We start from the raw sequence: 22,871 nt of genomic DNA on the forward strand, positions 1-22,871 counted from the left end.
TTGACATGACCATTAACATTCGGTATAGCAATTCAATGTGCACGTGGCACCTCCTATCACTTGTTGAATTGAAAATAAAAAAAAACACGAGCGAGTAAAAGTTAAACTTTACTATCTTTCTTAAAATTAAAGTTGGGATATTAAAATTAAAGTATAGAAATCTATCCCTATACTTTTATTGAATTAAAACATAAGAAATGAACAAATAAAAGATTCAATGAAAACAAGAACGAAGTCAGAGTTTCAAATTTGTCGGTCTACCATTGTTGAAATAAAAAGACTACGGGTCCCGAGATTAGTCCCGGGTTGGTGGGACTTTAAAAGGAAGGTCCAAAAAAATATGACAAAAATGAAGAAACGAATGCATCAATGAACAACTACATGCCTTGCATGAGAGTATGTTCTTTAAAGCTAAAAAGATAATTAAACGTTACGACGCCGTTTTCAATCTTATTTAGAAACTAATGGCTGTTTCATTGGCTGAGATTAATACCATTGTTCAAATTCAACGCACCCACACTTCTACGACAACCTCCCATGGCGGCACCGGCGACGGCGACGGAGGCGGCTCTTCCATCGCCGATTACGACACACAAGTCATCTCTACTGACGAGGCTAAACTCATTCGTCGCCACCACTCACGTAGGAAAGCGATTCAAACTCGTCGAACGAAACACGACCTTCACGACGGAGCTACGTGCCGGCACCGCCACTTTCCTCACGATGGCCTACGTTCTCGCTGTGAACGCTAGCATCCTCACCGACTCAGGCGGCACGTGCACCGCCGCTGACTGCACGCCCCTCTGTTCTGACCCGACCGTACCACTTGCTGCCTGCTTAGCTCCGGCCCACCACGTCATCCAACCGGACAATTCCTGCATATTCCGACCCGTTAACCCGGGTTACTCCGCCTGCCTAGTAACCACCCGAAAAGATCTGATCACCGCCACCGTCGCCTCCTCCCTCATCGGAAGCTTCATAATGGGCGTTTTCGCGAATCTCCCCTTGGCCTTAGCTCCCGGAATGGGCACCAACGCTTATTTCGCTTACACCGTCGTCGGGTTTCACGGGTCGGGTTATTTACCGTATAAAAGCGCATTAACCGCCATTTTTATTGAGGGCTTAATCTTCCTCCTAATCTCCGCCGTCGGATTACGAGCCAAACTCGCCAAATTAATCCCAAAACCGATCAGAATCTCATCCTCCGCCGGAATCGGATTATTCCTCGCCTTCATCGGATTACAGAGCAATCAAGGAATTGGGCTAATCGGGTTTAGCGCCTCGACACTCGTCACAATCGGAGCTTGCCCGAAAGCTTCCCGGGCAGCTTTAGTTGCCGTCGTAACTGCCCCGAATGGAACGGTTACTCTTCTCCCAAACGGCGCCGTTTCCGATGAGATTCTCTGCCTTCACAACCGAATGGAAAGCCCCACGTTCTGGCTCGGCGTGGTGGGATTCGTAATCATTGCGTATTGTTTGGTGAAAAACGTGAAAGGCGCTATGATATACGGCATCGTTTTCGTGACAGCGATTTCTTGGTTTCGTAACACGGCGGTTACGGTGTTTCCCGACACGGCGGCCGGCGACTCTGCATATGGGTATTTCAAGAAAGTCGTCGATATGCATTTGATTAAAACCACCGCCGGAGCTTTGAGTTTCCGGGATTTGAGGAAACCCCATTTCTGGGAAGCTCTGTTCACGTTTCTTTACGTCGACATTCTCGACACCACCGGAACTCTGTATTCCATAGCCCGTTTCGCCGGATTCACCAACGCTGCCGGCGACTTCGAGGGGCAATATTTCGCTTTCATGTCGGACGCTTTCTCAATCGTGATTGGATCTCTGCTTGGAACGTCGCCGTTGTCGGCATACGTCGAGTCGTCGGCGGGAATCAGAGAAGGCGGGAGAACAGGGCTGACGGCGGTGACGGTGGCGGGATACTTTCTGCTGGCGTATTGGTTTACGCCGCTTTTGGCGTCGATTCCGCCGTGGGCGGTGGGGCCGCCGTTGATTCTAGTGGGGGTTTTAATGGCGAAATCGATGGTGGAGATCGAATGGGGGGATATGAGAGAAGCAATTCCGGCATTTATGACGATGATTTTGATGCCGTTGACATATTCGATTGCTTATGGATTGATCGGAGGTATTGGGACGTTCGTGGTGCTGCATCTTTGGGACTGGTGCGCCGTCGTCTTCAACAAGCTCCGATCATTTAATTCTAGTGCTTCGCCTACCCAACATCCAAAAACACCTGAAGTTTGATCTCTTTTTATAAATAATATTTTATTTAGTTAAAGCGTTCATGCTCGTTCTAGTCTTATCATCCACGTCAATCATTACATTGAAAACGAGTATTTTTGAGTCTATGTGTATCGAATCAAAGTAAAGTCATCATTTTCGTGCCAAATTACTATCTTCCCTTCGATTACTAGCATCGAAGACAATCATGTCACACTCGACAAACGACAAACGGTCCCTTGTCACAAGATAAGTTCTGTTTCAATGTTGCTGCTCGGAGTTGATGTAAGTCGACTTTGTAGATGGAATCTAACAATCAACCTAATAGTAATTGGTATTATCTACCTATTCGAACCATTGCTCTATTTGTAATCTTATCGGCTTTTTATGTAAAGATTAGGTTAATCGAACCATTTACATCTTTTAGGATTGTAATGTACTTTTTATATGAATGTAGCTTTTTCTATCTTTGTTCTCATCTCGAATTAGTAAACTTACCAATTTTGAAATTCCTATTTTACCCTTACTTTAATAATTTATTATTATTATTAGCGGCCCGAAAATAGGGGAGAATCCACCTACGCCACTAACAAAATGTTGAATAGAATCGTACCAATCTGGCTTCTCGTTTCATAGAATGCGTAGTTCCTCCCGTTTTTTCATAGCTTGATTTAACGAATGTTCTGTTTTTCTCTCCAATCGATATGAAATCTCACACTAATAATTAATAAGAGGTTTCTCATTTCATTTTCACTGTATGTTCATCCTCCCGAGGATGAACTTGATTGCCCTAATAAAATAATATATTGCATCGTTTACTTCTCTATGAAGTCGAGTTCATGGGAACATCAACCCGCCCAACTTGTTTTCACCCCTAATTATAATATAAAAATAACCTTAATCAAAAGAAAAATGTTTTTATTTGGGCCTATTATGGAAGCCCGGCCCATTAGTGTATGGAAAGCCCATTAGTTTTCAATTATAATTGATGACAAAAGTCTTATCATATATTAAATAAAATTAATATTCTATAATGTAGATCTAAATATATTATTAATATATTGTAAGTATTATATACATACTCGAATCTATTTATTTAAATTAAACTTTTTAATATTAAATAAAAAATACGTTCAATGCTAATCAAATTAATCTGTAAAAAATCTTAGAATTAATTAATTAAGTTATTAATAAACAACCTTAAATATTTTTATTTCCATTAGAAATCTATGTAATCATAAGGTTTAAAGTAATTAAAATGAAATTAAATATATATTTGAAAGTATTTTTCTTTTTATTTTTTATTTTTGATAATTCCAAGTTACCCCTTGGAGAGCTTTAGAAGTTGCAAGCTATTAGATGTTTGCGGCGAGAAGTTTAAAAATTGAATAAATTATTTAAAGTATTTATTAGAATTATTTAATGAGTTGGAAATTAAAATTATGAGGTTCTAATTCCACAAACACGATTCCTTGGATTTTTATAAATTAAAAAAGATCCCTCATCTTTTATTTATTACTCATTTGCCCCCCACCGCGCCCACAAAATCCAAAACAATAAGTTTATTTTAATATTTATTTTTAGTTTACGTCTCCATATTTATTGTTTTTTTTTTCTTCTTGTGATTCTTATTTTAAAATAAAATAAAAATATATTAACTAAATTGAATATTTAAAAATACCAAATAAATAAGTTTTTTTTTTTGAAGCCTATTAAAATGAGATTTTTTTTAATCTTAAATAAAATAAATAGTTTTTTTATTATTATTTATATGGTCCGTGATAAATCAATTTCTAAGCTCTCAGACTAATATGATATTGTTGACTTTGAGCATAAACTCTCGTGAAGGCTTAGACTTTCCAAAAAGGCCTTATTTTCATGAAGAAAGTATTATTTTATTATATCAAAACATGAATTTAGTAAAAAAAGAAAAAAAAACCGAGATTTGATTTGAGGTCGAGAACTGAGGATGGCTATGCATGTCTTTGTCTAGAAAAGAATCGAGAGAGTTTATACCCTCGATTTTTTTTTTTCATAATTAAATAGAAGTTAAATTATAAATAAAAATTAGTGTGAAGATATAAGTGGTTTGAGAAGGATGGAAAGAATATGCCAAAGATCATCAATAAATTTTATTATTTAAAATCTTATGGTTATAAAAAAAACTTACATATTTTTCCCCGATGGGTCTATTTAAGTTACTATCATTCTCCAAAACTTATTGAATAATACTTTAAATTAAAAAAAAACAATTTATTAATTGACACATGTCTCATTCAACTAGTAATTTTTTTTATTTTAGTTCATAACATTATTAATTATTCTTTGCCATTTTTTATATTCAAAATTCAATCATTTTCGTGTGTAGAGAAGTATTATGTATCCGAATCCACCTAAGAATGAAATTTGAATCTAAGTTACAATGAAGAGACCATGATATAAAGTTCGACTGTGTTTTCCATTATTAGGATATTTTAGTGGTGTTTTTATAACAACCCATGTCCCAAATATTTAAATTTGGCACCTGTGTGCCTCGACATTTTCTTACATCTCTTTTAACATAGTTACGTTTACAAAGGGTATCAAAGCGATACCTCACCCAATAAGATATAGTTCAGGGACGAACCAAGGTAGAAGCTAGTGGACATGTGACACCTTAGAAAAATAGGGGTACATGAGTGAACCAAGACCACATATGAACGAGAGTGATCCTAAGGATAAAATGCACTGTAAGTGAGAACAAAACATACTGGAAAGACTCATGTGTCACATGTCTTCACTCTTAAAACAAGAAATGAGTAATGTGACTATGTCGAAGGAAAATGCTAGGTCATCAAATGTCGAATCCAGAATTGTGAATCCTAATCTTGATCGAGGACATGGGTTGTTAAAGTTTTTTCAATATGCATTTCCATGGGAGATCTTTAAACCCTTTTCAATTGTGATGAAAAAACATAATATATTTTAATATTTCATGTGTTTGACGATAACTGATATGTACGTATCGTCTTTACAAATTTTCTTATATCCAAAATCTCCGGATTTAAATATGAAATAGTGACCGAAGACAAAAAGAAAGCGAAATCTCTTTGAAGGAAGGAGTTGCAATTGAATGGGAGAGATTATGAATTGGTGCATTATTTACAGAACATTTGTGTGTGGTTGACCACAAATTCCAAGAACAAAGAATGAAAGCAAAAGGTTACAAGGCAAGCACCTGATCTGTGGGGTTTGGTTTTATCATCATATACCTTATGCTTCTTCAAAATAACCTCCACCATACATTCTCCTTCCCCTCATTTATTACAATTCTATCCATTCAAACACGTGTCCGAGTTGAATTTAGTGAGGCTAAGGAATGGGAAAAGGAAGTGAAGCGATGATCTGGAAAACTCGATCAATCCAACCCAACTTACACGAATTTGGTCGGATTGGGTTGGGTTGGGTTGGGTTGGGTTCGAATAACTGAAAACTTTATGGATTATTAATATGAACCAATGCATCTCAATCATAACACGTTAATGTTACATTAAGAAAGTCATGTATGTGGTCTTTGTAAAGATACTTGGAAAATGTAGTAAAAGGAATATTTGTGCTCTCCTCTAGCTAACGACTAAGTTTGATTGCAGATCATTCAAGTTTGACATGGTCAATTTTGTTTATGAATTATTATATATATTGTTTATTTCGTGGCTAAATTTGTTTGGTTGTTGTTTTGGAGTTTACCTAAAAGTCATTTTATACCAACCAATTAAGATATTGGCCTTCTTATATGTATTGGAATATTCTCCATGATCATGTTTTATTTTTATTATATGCTACAATATATTTTTTAACACAAAAAAGATAAAACATCTTAAATATCATTTAATTAACTAATTAAATATTATTTTGCTGTTTATCTTAAATTATCTTAAGGAAACGTCGACTTTGTCCTTTAGGAAGGGACTATGATTCAAATCTGCACAGGCAAAGTCCAATAGATTTCGAGATCCCACATTAGTCAAAGAGTGGAATAAAACATCTTTTATAAAGGTGTGGAAACCTGTCTTTAAAATACACGTTTTAAAATTGTGCGGGTCAAATATCTCATGACTACTTTCGACTTTTTTGTCTAATAATATAATACATAAATAAATGAGGTCGAGAGGGATTCTAATTCCTGTCCCTACCTAATTCCTGCTCCACTTAATATAAATATATTTTCAACCACGTACCAAATAAATATAATATTTATTAGCGGTAAACTTTACATTTTTAAATATTAGGTTGGTAGAAGATGGTATATATCTTCACTTATGGTACCCCTGCAACTTACGTAAAAACATAAATTAATTTTATTGGTAACAAAATCCAAACATCAATTCTCATGTTTGAATAGATTTTTTTTTTTGAACGAGTGGAGATTAAATGTTTAGATGGTTTGGTCGGTATACTATTCAACGAAGACATGACACTACAAAATATCTTGTAAGCGTGTGGTTTTTTTTTTTTTAAATTCTAGGGACAAAAATATATTTTCATTTAAATAACTATCGTAACCTTAGTCGTTGAGAAAATAAAGCATAATGAGAAGATTAAATATTTTGAAGATCGGGTTGGTATACTATTCAATGAAGACATGACACTACAAAATATCTTGTATGCGTATGTTTTTTCTTAATAAAAAAAATTAGGCGTAATAATTTACGTTCATTTAAATAACTATTCAACCTTAATCTCTGAAAAAATAAAGTATAATGAGAATCAAATTATGGTGTTTACTAAAATGCATTAATTTTGTACTCATATCTACGAAACATATCATAACATACCTCGTCGATTAATACTTATATTTAAAAAATTTCAAAAAACTTATATAAAAAATATAAATTAATTTTCTCGAGTTGAAATAGATTTTTTTGTTCAACAAGTGGAGAATAAATGATTCGAAGAAGATCTGATCCGTATAAAATTTAATGAAGACATGACACTACAAAATATCATGTGTTTTTTTTTTTTTAATTTTAATTTTAAGAATGAAATTATATTTTTATTTAAATGTTGAGAATTAAATTATGGTGCTTACTAAAACGCATTAATTTTTACTCTCGTATCTATGAAATATATAATAATACATTTAATTTTAATTTTAATTTTCGACATTTTCTTATAAACAAAGCAAATGAATTTCTAATAATGATACACAATAATAAAGTTTTGCATAGTCAAAAGAGCTAATTGTTTCGATAAACTTCAATATCGAAAGGGGATAAAGTACGAGAATAAATTCTTAAATTCTTTCGGAATAAACTTTAATTTTATAAATTTTGGGAGAGATTAATTGAACCTACCCGTAAAATGATAAATAATTGACATTTTATTATTAAAAGTAAAATTAAAATATATAAAGCAAGAAAGTTAATATAATTACAAAATCCCCATAAAGAAGGGTATTTAAAGAAATTTCAAAAAATTAATCCGGGAAAAAAGAATCTATACAAGAACCCGGTAATAATCCTGTTCGTCCTCGCCGATCAGTGTTCCGATCAAATCCTAGACGGATTTTTGATCGGAATCCATCACTCCGACCGGTAGATCAAACATTCTAGTTGAGGTCTCAATATATCTTTCCAAATCTGACCGTCTTGATCTACTTCCCTTACTCTGTTTTTAATCTCAACCACCACTAATTCCTCCGTCAGCTGGAAAATATCAATAACGACGATGAACCCGCCGTCGAGACCCTCCACTTTAGCTCCCCAGCCGTTTTTCTCCACGGCAGCATTTTCCGACTTCGAAGCCTCCTCAACCGTCACTATAATCTTCTCCGGCGATTCGGCGGAGAGAAACCGCTCAACGCCAGAGGAAAATTCCGTTTCGTTGATTAATCCAGTCAAATCGAAGCCAGGTGAGAAGGAAATCAGATCAAAAGCATTCAAACATTTCGCATTGTTCACATCGCCGTAAATCTCTGAACCGGAATCTTCGATTTGAAGCTTCTCCTCCTGAAGTCCCTTCACGAACCACGGATCTTGATGAATCTCATCGACGGTAATCCTCGTCTCCGGATTCGTATCCAGAAGCCTCGAGAGAAACCGCCGCAGATCTGGCGAGGTCCATTTAGGGCACCGGAAATCGCCTCTGTAAATCTTCCGATACATCGCCATTAAATTCGAATCGTTGAACGGAAGGTATCCGGTGGTAAGAACATAGAGGATAATCCCGCAGGACCAGACGTCGATTTTGGCTCCGTCGTAGCCTTTCTTCGCGAGAATCTCCGGCGCGACGTAAGCCGGAGTTCCACAGAGAGTATGAAGCAATCCGTCGGGACGAATCTGATCGGTGAGAGCACTAAGTCCAAAATCCGAAACTCTGAGATCGAAATTATCATCGAGAAGAAGATTCTCCGGTTTCAAATCACGATGAAAAATCCCTTGGGAATGACAATATCCAACGGCGGTGATTAACTGCTGAAAATACCGACGGCTAAGATTCTCACTGAACCGTCCCTTGGAAACTTTACCAAAGAGCTCTCCTCCTTTCGCAAACTCCATCACGAAATAAATCTTCGTCTTCGTCGCCAGAACTTCAAACAGACGAACGACGTTCGGATGACGGAGACGGCGCATGATAGCGATTTCTCTCTTAACGTGCGCCTTGAAACCGCCTTTGAGGACTTTGAGTTTGTTAACGATCTTAATCGCGACGCTCTGTCCAGTAAGAACGTTTCTGCCATGGTAGACCTTCGCAAAAGCTCCACATCCTAATAGCTTACCGAGTTCGTATTTTCCGAACAGGATTCCTTCCGGCAGAGAGTCGCCGCGGGCGAGTCGCGGCGGAGGATTGTCGTCGAACGGTGGCATGGGTAGACAAACAGAACAGATTTTGAGTTTTAGAGGTTTGAAGTTGGGGAGAGGAGGTTTAATTATAGGGATTTGGCATTTTCCGCCATGGAAATGGGTGGGAAGGTCGAGGAATTTAGAGTGAGAGAGGAAATTGGTACAGGCAGTCCAGGTTGGGGGCGAAGGTATTTGAAGGGTAGTCGCGTATGGTAGGGTCCCCCAATGACGTCTTCGACCCTCCAAAACAATTGGGACACTCTACCATTAGTGTTATTGACTATCAATGTTGTGTTACCTCTTTCGATGAGCTCGGGAGAGATGTGACGACCCATGCTTAAGATTTAGAATCTAGATCATTTTTTTACATCTCTTATGACATGATCACGTTACCTACACCTCGTTTCTTAAGAGTATCAGTATATTTTGTCCTCACTCACATGCATTTCAGTAACATTTCTAAAATGTCACTTAATGTCACGACTCTATTTTTCTACTAATAGAGTCGTTATAACATAACTAACGTGACATTTTTACATGGAAATATTCATTTTAAATAATTCATAAAATGATGTCATGAACTTAAAACTATAGCCTTAAAACAAAACAATGAAAAGTATTTAATGTAAAATATAAAATAAAATAAAGAAAATATTAAAACAATGCCCTTGTCTAACCTAAGATCTAAAAAAAAAAAAAAAAAAAATGCAACTACCCTAACCCGGGTTCCATGGTTTTCAATCCGACAGCTGCCATCATACCTTGTCTTTACTCGACATAATAAAATAACACAAGACAATAGAAAAATAGTGTCGTTACACTATGTTTCAAGTAAAGCATGTTAATTAAAATAAATATAAGTATATATAATTATATAATTTTCTTATAAAATTAACCATATCTAATCAATACACCAACTCAATGTAGATACGTCGGTAATAAGTTGATAGCTTATCGATCGAGTTTTTTGAATCATCAAAATTTTTAATATATTAATTATTAATCCATATTTTAATATTTTAATATAAAAAATTAGTGGGGTCCACGAGTGATATACTTGTTTGTTGTGTATGGAATGGTAGGTTTGAGTCACTTTTTATTGAAAATTTAATTTCCCTAATTCCGTTCTTTATTTATTCAAATATATTTTTTAATAAAAGTAATTTAGCATATTTACCAATGACTATTGTTGCCATTAAACAAATTCAAATCATAATTTCATAATATTCTTTTTATTTTCGGACATACAAATTTATATTTAAAAACATTTATAATAATAATAATAATAATAATAATAATAAAACTATAATTTTCCTAAACTATATTTTTTAATTATAATTACATATTATTTATAAAGGTACAGACATGTTTTAAAATCATGAGACTAAAAACAATATATAACGAATTAAAATGAATATATAAATTATAAAAGATTCTCTGTTCTATCCTTTTTCTTTTGGCTTCCTTTCAAACTCATTTGAAACCTAATTTTGAAAGTGAAAATTTGAATGGTTATACATTTCAACGTTATTCTTTTTCTTGATAGCTTTACCCATTTTATTATTGTGTTTTATTTAAAAATATTTAGTAGAATTTTTATTACTCCAAATTTTAAATCTAGATACAGTACCGTTGGCTCCAGCATTTTCTTGCATTCTCAAGAATGGTGACTTTACTTATTATTCCTAGCAAAAATTATCCCCACAAACCAAAACAGTCATTTCCAAATTATTTTAACTTTAATTATTGTAAGATTTTTTTAGTCATTTTATCTTTAAATTGTTCTCATTCACACATAGTTTGTACCTCCTCAACCTTACAAATATTGCCTTAAATTTTTCTATCTCTCTTGCTTTCATTTATACAATACATAGTCAGTGAGTCATACCCAATATTTCGATACTCTGAAACTCGAAGTGTGACAGAATGGTATCAGAGTCAGACACGTGTCAACAAGGACGCTAAGTTCCCAAGAAAAGCGAATTGTGAGGTCTCATGTCACATATCTCTAGTAGACACATTTTAAAATTATAAGGTCGATAGTAATACATAACAAACCAAAACATATAATATCTAACGATGACTTAACTGTTACATAGTTTCAATTTATTCACGACTTAAAAGTAACACCTTACTGTTACCAAATAGATTAGGCCGAAATGATGTCAAATCAAAATTTGTAAATTTATTTTATAATTAATTATTTTGATAAATAATTTCGTCATACAAAAATTCAATAATTGAGGTTTTTTTTCTTCTTTCTCTATCTTAGTGTTACGAATCCACAAGCTTCATTTAAGGAGAAATTATATATATATATATTATTATTATTATTATTATTTTTTTTTTTTTTCAGAAAAGGAAAATGATTATGTCATCTCCTTCGATGGATTGCACTTTTTTTTTTCTTTCTCAATTGGAACTGACAGAAGTAGCTTTGCTGTCCACACAGCGGGGAATAATCGCACGTTGGTGTACAGTAAACCCATATCCAAACATAACCCTTTATTTTTTATTTTTATTTTTATTTTTTATTTTGCTATTAATAGAAATTAAGTAATCATAGATAATATATTTATAGAATTATTTTTGTTTTTTATTATATTGTTCAAGATTATTATATGATAAACGGTTTTTTAAAGTATTTTTATAAGAAAGCACTTACACTAAAGTAAAAATGGGGGAGGGAAACCTTACCAATAGGAGCTCGATTCAGTTCAATTTATAAAAACTATCGTGACTTACCGTTTTTGAAGTTGCTGATTTTTTCATTCATTGGCTTTACCTCCTCAATCCATAGCTCGCGCTATAACGTCTCAATGTCAGGTTGTGGATCAACTTCGTCTTGATATGTTTGGCTATAGGAAGTTGCAAATCAGTTTCATCTTCTAAATATTTTTACGGAATTATTTGCACTCGTTGAGTCATCGTAGCCTCATTTTGTTGACGGGTTCTATATCTGGCTACTTCTTCAATTGGGCGGTTTTTCCAACCTAAGTTTGTTTTCCTATTGTTCATACTCGGGTCTAACTGTTATTTTTTTTTCCAATTATGTTCAGTTTAAGGCTATTTTTTTTAATGTTTTGAGTAAGACGCATATATGTTGGCTTCTTTATGTGTGTGTGTTGTGATGGTTTGTGCATACATGGGACCTCATACGAGTATTAACTTGACACTTGTAATTTATGAAAGTGGCAATGACCCATCAAATTTATGATGCCTTACATAGGAGCGACACGACTCTCCTAGCAAAGAACCCATTATCATCTATTGGGGTAAAGTTCATTAATACTCATTGACAAAGAATTGACGTATCTAGTTAGTGATTTAATTGACCACCGAGTCACAAATATTTTGACAGATCAAATTTAGGTCTCTTAAGTGCAGTTGCATATTATTGGTTGTTTATGCATTTCTAACGTAACATAGGAGTTACTTACCGAGTATTTCAATAATCAACTTTTTCAAAATAATTTTATACAGATAAAGACAATGACACACAAGACGAGTGACAATGTTGTTTGTTTGATATGGCATGAGAGTCTGTATCATCATGTTTTTACTTCTGCACAATTTTTTTTTTTTAATTTTTCATCATGCGACCGACTTCTGCAATCTCAACCAGTGTACGTTTAGAAAATGTAACAATATAAATACACCGTTCTTTTTTTCGTTAGAAGGAACTTTAATATTAAATAAAAAGATTTATTATTATTTATTGATAAATTAAAATTAATATGTTTTTTTTTTATATAAGAAAAATGATTTGATTAATGATTATGGTGTAGAAATAGACTAAAAAAGTTTAAATTCCATGGATAATGTTAGCACTTTATCCTAAAAAGTATTTAAATTTGTAGTATTCAATGATTAATGTGCTACCTTTATTAGCTTTGCAGTCACAATTCTAGGGAGTAATTTCAAAACAAAAATTTATATATAAAAAAAAAATATTACTAAAATTTTAAAAGCAGCATTAACGCTCTTTATTATTTATAAAAAAACTTTAAATTTTTTATCTATCTATAAAAAATTCGTAAATTATCTCTAAATTTTTTAATGTTATCTTTATAAATTCATGAGCATTTTTAAAACGTTAAAGAATATTTTCGAGAAAAAAAATGTAATATGGTTATAGATATGGTTCATAATTTGGAATAATGTAAATAATAAAGCAAAAGTTGTGGGGTCAATTTATAAGAAAAAAATGGCATATTATTAGCCACAAATAATTTGGACTTGAAATTAAGGAAATGTTTAATAAAATTATTTTATTTTATTTTATTCTAAGTTTCCATGAACCATTCAAAACCCCAAACTCTAGCCACACCCATACATTTTTTTTTTAATAAATTTTTTTTTTTTTTTTTTTTTTTTTTTTATGTTAACTCATCAATTGATAAATGGATTTGATTGTTTTGAAAATGATTTTTTTAAAAAAAAAAGAATTTGAAACCTTAATCAAATTATATTATTATTTTTATTTATTTGAAGTACTAAAATTTTGAATTAAGTACAATATTAATATATAACTAGCTTGAGTTTAAATTATGTTATTTATATTTAAATATGGTTATTAATATTTCAATTATATTTTTGTTGGTATAAATATATCATTGGATCCTAATAAGAATGTAATATGTATATTATTTTTATTATTATTTATTTTTGAATATCTTTTAAAAATAATTTTTAACTAATTTTTCAAAATATATATTAAATAGATGTCTTATTATTTTATTTTTATTAAAAATAAAATTTTAAAGAAATTATTCAAATAAACGAGACGAACTCAACTAATTTTTTTTTTTTTTTTTTTTTTTTTTTTTTTTTTTTTTTTTTTTTTTTTTTTGTNAAGTTAGATTGGGTTCATTATTTGATAAAAGTTGTTTGGGTTTAAAATTTTAGAACTTAAACAATTGAAACGGGTCGGATCGGGTTTAAAAAATGTTTCAATCCAACTCACGAACCGTACAAATAATTTATATTTTTTCCGGATTCAATGCGAATTTTGGTAATTTATTATCTAATCTCAAAATCATTTTCCATTTTTAATTTTAAATTTTAAATTCCAAACACACATTTTAAGGCATTTTAGAATATTGGGGAGTGTGGCAATTTGGTAAATAAATTATCTATCCAATCCATCTTGAGCCTTAAAAGGAAAAAAATAAATGGGGTTTTGCTTGCAAGTCTCTAATTGCTTGAACTTCCATGGCCTTGTCTTGTATACTCTTTAACTAAGTTGCTTAATTTGTTTGTGTAAGCAAACACAATGGCAAATTCTAAACAACTTTGCGGTTTTTTTAAGCATCGGAGGGATAAATACGTAATTTTGATGTGACATTCGTCGAAAGAAAATGAAGTAGATTTAAGCTTCGGAGGGATAAATACGTAATTTTGATTTGACATTCGTCGAAAGAAAATGAAGTAGATTTAAGCTTCGGAGGGATAAATACGTAATTTTGATTTGACATTCGTCGAAAGAAAATAAAGTAGATTTAAGCTTCGGAGGGGTAAATGCGTAATTTTGATGTGCATTCGTCGAAAGAAAATGAAGTAGATTTAAGCTTTGGAGGGGTAAATACGTAATTTTGATGTGTCATTCATCGAAAGAAAATGAAGTAGATTTAAGCTTCGGAGGGGTAAATACGTAATTTTGATTTGACATTCGTCGAAAGAAAATAAAGTAGATTTAAGCTTCGGAGGGGTAAATATGTAATTTTGATGTGTCATTCGTCGAAAGAAAATGAAGTAGATTTAAGCTTCGGAGGGGTAAATACGTAATTTTGATGTGCCATTCGTCGAAAGAAAATAAAGTAGATTTAAGCTTCGGAGGGGTAAATACGTAATTTTGATGTGCCATTCGTCGAAAGAAAATGAAGTAGAGAAAACCTAATTAGGTTATATTAGGTACGTTTGAAAAAAAAATATTATACTAAATTCGATCGACACGAATTTTAAGATAACATTTTAATTTTTTGTAGTGAAATAAGAAATGAATTTGTTTTTTCTAAAATTTGGCAATGTTTTACCACTATAATTTTAAGAAATTAAATGATTAACAAATTAGCCTTAATAATGCAACCCGGTAACAAACGGTGCAGTGTTGAGGAGCTTTGACACCCCTTTCCGATACAGTTTGGTACCACTGAGGTATGTGTGAAGTCGGTTAGAGTTGTGTGACCTGAGGTGAGAGTTTAGGTGGACTATCTTGAGTAGAGGATCCAACCTATGGGAGGCATTGATCATGCAAGTAGTCAAGAGAGGTGGTGTGCACAGGGAGTAGCGTCCCCAACTTTGGGCAACTCCATGGTCTATGGGATGGGTTTGCTAGTTATCTCTGAAGGATGACGAGTAGACTAGCACTCACCTAATTTGTAAAAGTGTACTTAAGGTAGCACCTCAACTCTACGTCGATACTGCTACAAAGCCTTTCACTATCCAAGTCGGTATACAACAAGGACAGAAAACTTAGATTCTAAGATCAACGACAAGATCAGCTGGTACGTTAAGAATGGAATGAGAGCCTACAAATTAATTGTTTGCTGCGTATATTTTTCCAGTTTGAGATCGATGAGAGTACTAGTTGAGACCCATTCAATATTTCTTAAAATTTAAGAATCTTCGGAATATATTTAGAGTTTCATTAAAATAAAAATTTAAAAATAATTAGATAATATTGAGCCATTCGAATATCTGGCCCAACACCAGACTCATTATGTATACAACAGGCCAAGCCCAAATAAAAGCCCAAATCTAAGCCCAAAGGTCGTCGGTGATCTGTTGGTAGCCCATTTATTTGGGCCTGTCTCTCATTCATTGGGCTTTAGAAAACAAATCATTTTTTTTTCAGTTTTCTTTTTATCATAATATAATATAAATATTAAACAAACTTTTAAAATTAAAAGGAATTTATAGTGAGTATTATTTTTAATTAAAAGAATATTAAACTTCCAAAAATCAGCTCAATTACTATAATAATGATAAAGATATCACGTCACCATTATTAATTTTTGTATAAAAATATTGATATGATACGTCATTATTAAAATTATATATATAAATATATATAAAAAAGGAATAATTGAAGTGGTTCTTTTTTATTACCGATGGAATATACAAAATAATAAAGAGAGACGTTCTTTTATTGTCATAATTAATTTGAAAAATAATTTAATAAAACTATTCTAGGCATTTAATTCCACCTATTTCTACTGTTTTTTTTTATTTTTTTTATGAATTTTTATATTTTCCTAACCACCATATTTATTATTTTTATTTTTCATAAAAAAAAAAAGAAAATGTATTGCATGCTTTATTATTTTAAATTTATATTAAGTGAATAAAGCTCATATTTTATTCTTAAAAAAAACACAAGTTTTTCTTTTATAATAATTAACGTTCCATGTGAAAATGAAAGTCAAATATGAATTTTATTGAATTTTTAGTCGGAATGAAAATAAATTTTAATTTCATTTTAGTTTCCAAATTATTATAAATATGAAATTTAAATTAAGAACAAAAATAATAATTTAGTTAATATGACTTTAAATTCATATATTATATTAAAGTCATAAATAAAGTAATTAATAGGTAGGTAGTGAGAAAATAACAATAAAGATCGAATTTTTTATTTTCGTAATATTTTTTTTTAAAAATGGATATATACATTTTTATGCTAGAAAGAATCAAAATAGAAAAGAAAAAAAAAATCCCTTTTATTTTTATTTTTATTTTTAGTTTTATATCCAAGACAAAATGTAGTAGGAAAATAATTAGATTCTTAAAGTAATATTATTTTTGTACAATTTTAAGATAAGTGAACTAACTAACCTCATAAAAATATTAATAAATTAGGGTAAGGTAGGTATATCACCTAACTACATTTATATTTATATTTATATTGTCCTATATTAAATTTTTAACTTTGTTTATTTTAATTATTATATTTCTAACTCTTTCACAAACAAAATCAAAATAATTTAAAATTAGTGAGTAATAAGTAAAATAATTATAAAATGGAAAGAATTCCGATAATTATGTTAAATATGATACAGTAATATAAAACTAAATAACTTCAACGTTACGTTCATCATAGAAAACAAGATATTAGTACACATTATGTAACTATCTATATATATTTTATAAATTTATGTGACCTTTTTAATTAACTAATTTAATTTGGATGAGTTCAAATCTTTTTGAATTTTCTTTGTCTCATTTATATTGCTACAATGTCTCGTGATGGTATGTATGCAGACTCTAGATCCTTATGTTATCTAAACTCGTTTGACCTGAGATTTGTTTGTATCCATTTTATGTCAAACCCATATTTTATCTAATCAATTTCTTTTTTTTGACTTAGATGGGATGATTGTTGTAATATTTTTTTTAATCGCTCTTTTAAAAATTCCGAGCATTTGAGATTTTATTAGGGATCTTAAAGAGTGAATTTCAAACCAATTCATTAGAGAAAAGTGTTCGGGATGCCTAAAGAGACCCAAAACCTAAAAATTAGAATATCGAAGTCAACAAGGGCAAAATGGTAATTTTGTTCACACTTACCATTTTGCAGCATCGTATCTTCCCCTTGTACAGACCTTGCGTGTATAAATGAAGGACAATATCTCTATTAATACGAGACATTTTGAAAAAACGAGACGGATGGATTTTGCAGCCATCCAAACAGAATGCTCCAATATTAATTAAAATAAAAAACCCAGTTGGGAGGAAAATGTCCAAAAAGTGAAAAGGAAAAAAAAGCGGCTAATGGAAATTTATATTTAATTTTATTAAATTGTTTAAAAACATGTGGGCGACGGCCGACAATCCAACCCAAATTTAACGTGAATTCTCCCGAACAGCCCAATGTATTTGAATTATTTATTTAACTTAATTAAAAATAAATAACATTCTGCGTTTTTAACTGCTTTTTATTTATTTATTTATTTATTCAAAGTTAATAAATTAAAATATTATATTTATGTTTTTTAAGAAAATATTTAGTTAAATGGGTTTAGTCATTTAATTTCCAATTTTAATTCTTAATTTAAAAACGTAAAATACAATTTAAATGGCATATACAAATTTTTAATTTATTTTGGAAATCAAATTTAGAAAGTCAAAAAAAAAAAAATTGTCAACCGGTTTATATATTTATAAAAATAAAAATGAAATGATTAATCAATTATTATCCCGCCGGCCACCTCATTGCCCAAGCAATCTCAAGTCAACCACATGGATTGTCCTTGCATTTTACACGTGGTTCTATTACTCCTTCAAAATAAATAATTTTTTTTTAAATCCAATAAAAATTTTCAATTTTCTTCTTAAAAACAAAAATCAGTTTCACAATTATAAAAAAAAAGAAAAAAAATTCTTTTATCTCTCCCGTTTAGTTCTTAACGTAACATGTATTATGAATAATATTTTTTTAATTAATTAAAAAAATTTGCCAGTTCATGATTTATTAATTTTATATTAACAATTAAAATGCAGTAAAATTTAAATATCAAACATTCTCGAGTCATAAAAATCGCTAGCATTAATTAGAAACGTCAAATTTTTTAATCTTCTTACTAATCTTAAAAGTAGAGTAAAATTAGTGAGAATATTTGCTTAATCCATCTCACCCAAATTGTGTGAAAATTCTCTTTTTATAATAAAATAAATTACAATGATATAGAAATAATAATAGAAGGAAAAAATAATAAATGAATACAAATATTTGCATTATAATGAACGGTCAACTATCCTTAACACAATTAGGTTGTGTTATAATCCAATTTGACCACTTGTCACAATCGCACTTTGATGACAGTAGACGGACTTGCAATTGTGCGATACTCACTTCCCAGTAACAAATGAGTTAAGCCTATTCGTTCTTGCGTCGTTTGCGGCCAAACGACGTATACTCAAGCCTGTGACCTCGGTTCAAGAAGAAAGTTTTAGAAAACGGAGACAGAGAGATTTTTTTCGAAGGAGAGTTTTGAAAGCAAGATTTGAGAAATTGAAATTGGTGTTATATGGGAATGTAAACAGCAACAACAACTTTATGCATATAACTATAGAATTCGGAGTTGCCAAGTTAGTTAATCCAAGAATTGACCAAAACTTTAAGTTTTTAAAAATTCAAACCAAACGCGACCGAGTAATATTCAGAATCAAATAAAATAATAATAATAATTTGTTAAGGGTAAGAATGAAGGCTACGACTTGAATAAACACATGAACTCATTCCAAATTGGCGTCTTGGATTTCCCATTCTAATATAATCTCAACTTAATCTAATTTAATTATTTATTCCTTGTGAATTTAATAAGCTTTTTAAAAAAAAATTAAAAAAACTATTATTTAATTATTAATGATATTGGCGTGCGCGTCATCCCACCTGGCCAAGACCTTTTCTTCTTAATTCCCAAAAAAAAAAAAAAAAAAAAAAAAAAAAAAAAAAAAAAAAAAATACAAATCTTAAAATCCCCAATTGTTTCTCCAATTCTTCGTTCTTAGCCCATTTTTCAAAGCAACTGTTTGGATAACCAAAACAAAACTTAATCCTCCATCCTCCCATGGCGGTTTCTCCCCACTCTTTTCCGCCCAGAAAGCGGCGTCCCTCGGCGGCGGCATTCGTCTCCCCCAAACTCTCCGCCCCAATCCTCCTCGAATCTCTCCTCTCTCTCTGCCATGAAATCTCCGCCATCAAACCGCTTCAATTCATCCTCAAACGCTACTCCATTTCCATGATTCGGAAATCCAGATTACTCCACATTTTTCTCCAAGACCTCCGCCGTAATCCGACGGTTTTGCTTTCTGCCTCCGCCTTGCTCTGCCTTGAAGAAATGTACATCGTTTTGCAAAGAATCAAAACCTTGATTGAAGATTGTTCTAATGGAAGCAAGATGTGGTTACTAACTCAGAACCAATCCATCGCTAACAACTTTCATGAACTCACCTTGGATTTATCGACTCTGCTTGATATCTTCCCTGTCAAGGACGCTGGATTAACCGAAGACGTCGAGGAATTGTTCTTCCTCTTGAGAAATCAGTGCTCCGAATCTGCCGCGTTTCTTGATCCAAGAGATGAAGATCTCCGATTGAGTGTGATGAACACGATCGATCGAATCAAGGATGAAATCGTTCCGGATTGTGCCGAACTGTCGGAGATTTTCTCCATGATCGATATTCGCGATTCGTCGAGTTGTCGTGAGGAAATCGAGAATCTCGAGGACGAAGTTCAGAATCAAACGGATGAGAAATCGAGATCCGATATGATTGCTTTGATCGGATTAGTTCGTTACGCGAAATGCGTTCTGTATGGAGCGTCCACGGCGGAATCTGGATTCCGCCGGAGTGATTCGATCTCGGATTTGCCTGTACCGGCGGATTTCAAGTGTCCGATTAATCTGGATTTAATGCAGGACCCTGTCGTCGTGGCAACAGGTCATACGTACGATCGTGCGGCCATAACGCTGTGGATTGAATCAGGGCACAACACGTGTCCAAAAACAGGTCAGACCTTGGCCCATACGAACCTAATTCCGAACCGGGGATTGAAAAACCTGATTGCGATGTGGTGCCGTCAAGAGAGAGTTCCGTTCGATGTAGCGGAAAGTAACAAAGAGAGAGTCAACGGCGTCACGTTAAACAAGGCGGCGTTAGAGGCTATGAGAATGACGGCGTCATTTCTCGTTAAGAAGCTCGCCACGTCAGCAGACTATTCAGTGAACGACGTCGTTTACGAGCTTCGTGTTTTGGCTAAAACAGATCCCGGAAGCCGTGGGTTCATCGCCCAAGCCGGAGCTGTACCGTTACTCATCCGTTACCTCAACTCTGATAACCCGACTCTGCAAGTTAACGCCGTCACGACGGTGCTAAACCTGTCCATTTTCGAAGCCAATAAATCGTTGATAATGGAGACCGACGGCGCGCTGATCGGAGTCATCGAGGTACTCCGCTCCGGCGCCACTTGGGAAGCGAAAGGGAACGCCGCCGCCACCATATTCAGCCTCTCCAGTATCCATTCTTACCGGCGGAGAATGGGGAGGAAGAGTCGTGTTATCAGGGGACTGCTCGATTTGGCCAAAAACGGGCCGATTAATTCAAAGAGGGATGCTCTGGTGACCATTTTGACACTAGCCAACGACAGGGAGATCGTCGGTCGGTTAATCGAAGGTGGGGTTATGGAGGCGGTGAGCCATCTGATGAAAAGCCTGCCGGAGGAGGCGGTGACGATTCTGGAAGTGGTGGTTAGGAAAGGGGGATTTGTGGCGATTGCTTCTGGTTTTTATGTGATTAAGAAATTAGGCTCTGTGTTGAGAGAGGGCTCCGATAGGGCCAGAGAGAGCGCCGCCGCGGCACTGGTGACAATGTGCAGGCAAGGTGGGTCGGAAATGGTGGCGGAGCTGGCGTCTATTGCTGGGATTGAGAGAGTGATGTGGGAATTGATGGGGAGTGGAACGGCGAGAGGGCGGCGAAAGGCAGCATCGCTATTGAGAATACTCCGGCGATGGTCAGCAGGTTTGGACGGAAACGGCGGCGCTGGAGGAGAGTCCATGACAATGACTTCGTCGAGAATGGGTGGCGACTCAAACCCCATTGTTAGTTCATCAAGAGGAGCAATTGTGCATGTGTAGAAGAGAATAGCTTTGTTTGTAAATTAATGCGTTCTTTATTTGTTCTTAGTTTGAGNAAAAAAAAAAAAAAAAAAAAAAAAAAAAAAAAAAAAAAAAAAAAAAAAAAAAACTCTCAAAATTGTCTTCTTAGTTTTGATTTGATTTGTTCACTCTATAATGTTTTGTATGTAGTTGAACTGAGAAAACATGAATTCATTTGTAAAACATACCATATTCATTTCAAAACCGACTCAGTTCTAATGGTCACTATAGCCTCACGACTAACTCCTACACGCTCTCGCTATCGATCATCCATTCATGATCAATCTAAAAGGCAACAATAGCAATTATGTGTAAGGGTCGATGAGATGAAGAAAGACAAGAATATGAGACAACAACCTCATATAAACAATGACATTTGAACGAAACAAAGTTGTAAGATCTCACCTTGAAGAAAGCATTATTAAGAGTGTGGAAATCTCTCCTTAATAGACGTGTTTTAAAATCGTGAGGTTGACAACTATACCTAACAGACCAAAGCTGTGAACGACGAGGTCACGAAGACGCTGGCCCTAAGGGAGTGGTTGGAGATGGGAACAGAGTATTTCTTATAGAGTGTGGAAAGCTCTCCCTAACAACTAACAAATTTGTTTGTTGGAGTGGGAACAGAGTATAGGGAACAGAGTATTTGTTACAAGAGTGTGAAAATAAACTTGGTTGTTGGAGATTAAAACAGAGTATAAGGGTGTGGAAAGCTCCCCTAACAACTAACAAACTTATTTTAAAATTATCAATTAATAAATTGTGAGTAGACTAAGATATTTAATGGGTCAAAGCAGACGATATTTTAATGGGTGAAAGCCTACAATATCTAATAACGAACAATTATTACCGTTTATTTCATCATTATTTGGTAGGGGATTCAAAATTTAAATCTTAATTTAAACAATCAATCAAAAAAACATATTTTGATTTATTTATGAATATGTTTTATGTTAAAAATTTTGTATAATTTGCATAAATTAAATTATACATATTTTAATCTTTTAAAAAAATGAATGTAGTTTATAATATGAGATACTACATTTATTAAAGTCTCTTTATATATATATATATTTAAAATAAATGCAAATTTCAAACTTAAAATCGAGATAAAATGAAAATAGAAAAACTAAATGAGACATATAAAACATTAGAA

General features: G+C 33.0%; 3 protein-coding genes across 3 annotated transcripts; 2 read left to right on the top strand and 1 right to left on the bottom strand.

Annotated features, from left to right (window-relative positions):
* Positions 1–243: 243 nt before the first annotated feature.
* LOC111478199 (adenine/guanine permease AZG1-like) lies at positions 244–2,704 on the top strand. Its single transcript, XM_023122357.1, has one exon. It carries the CDS (start codon positions 538–540, stop codon positions 2,260–2,262), a length of 1,725 nt encoding a protein of 574 aa, XP_022978125.1. The 5' UTR covers positions 244–537; the 3' UTR covers positions 2,263–2,704.
* A 4,870-nt stretch (positions 2,705–7,574) lies between these two features.
* On the bottom strand, positions 7,575–9,217 carry LOC111478246 (CBL-interacting serine/threonine-protein kinase 14-like). Its single transcript, XM_023122421.1, has one exon. It carries the CDS (start codon positions 9,081–9,083, stop codon positions 7,800–7,802), a length of 1,284 nt encoding a protein of 427 aa, XP_022978189.1. The 5' UTR covers positions 9,084–9,217; the 3' UTR covers positions 7,575–7,799.
* Positions 9,218–19,540: 10,323 nt separating this feature from the next.
* LOC111478185 (U-box domain-containing protein 16-like) lies at positions 19,541–21,754 on the top strand. Its single transcript, XM_023122340.1, has one exon. The coding sequence runs from the start codon at positions 19,631–19,633 to the stop codon at positions 21,692–21,694; it is 2,064 nt and encodes a 687-aa protein (XP_022978108.1). The 5' UTR covers positions 19,541–19,630; the 3' UTR covers positions 21,695–21,754.
* The last annotated feature ends 1,117 nt before the right edge of the window (positions 21,755–22,871 follow it).

This window comes from Cucurbita maxima, unplaced genomic scaffold (genome assembly GCF_002738345.1).
Source record: "Cucurbita maxima cultivar Rimu unplaced genomic scaffold, Cmax_1.0 Cma_Scf00004, whole genome shotgun sequence".
Taxonomy (NCBI): domain Eukaryota; kingdom Viridiplantae; phylum Streptophyta; class Magnoliopsida; order Cucurbitales; family Cucurbitaceae; genus Cucurbita; species Cucurbita maxima.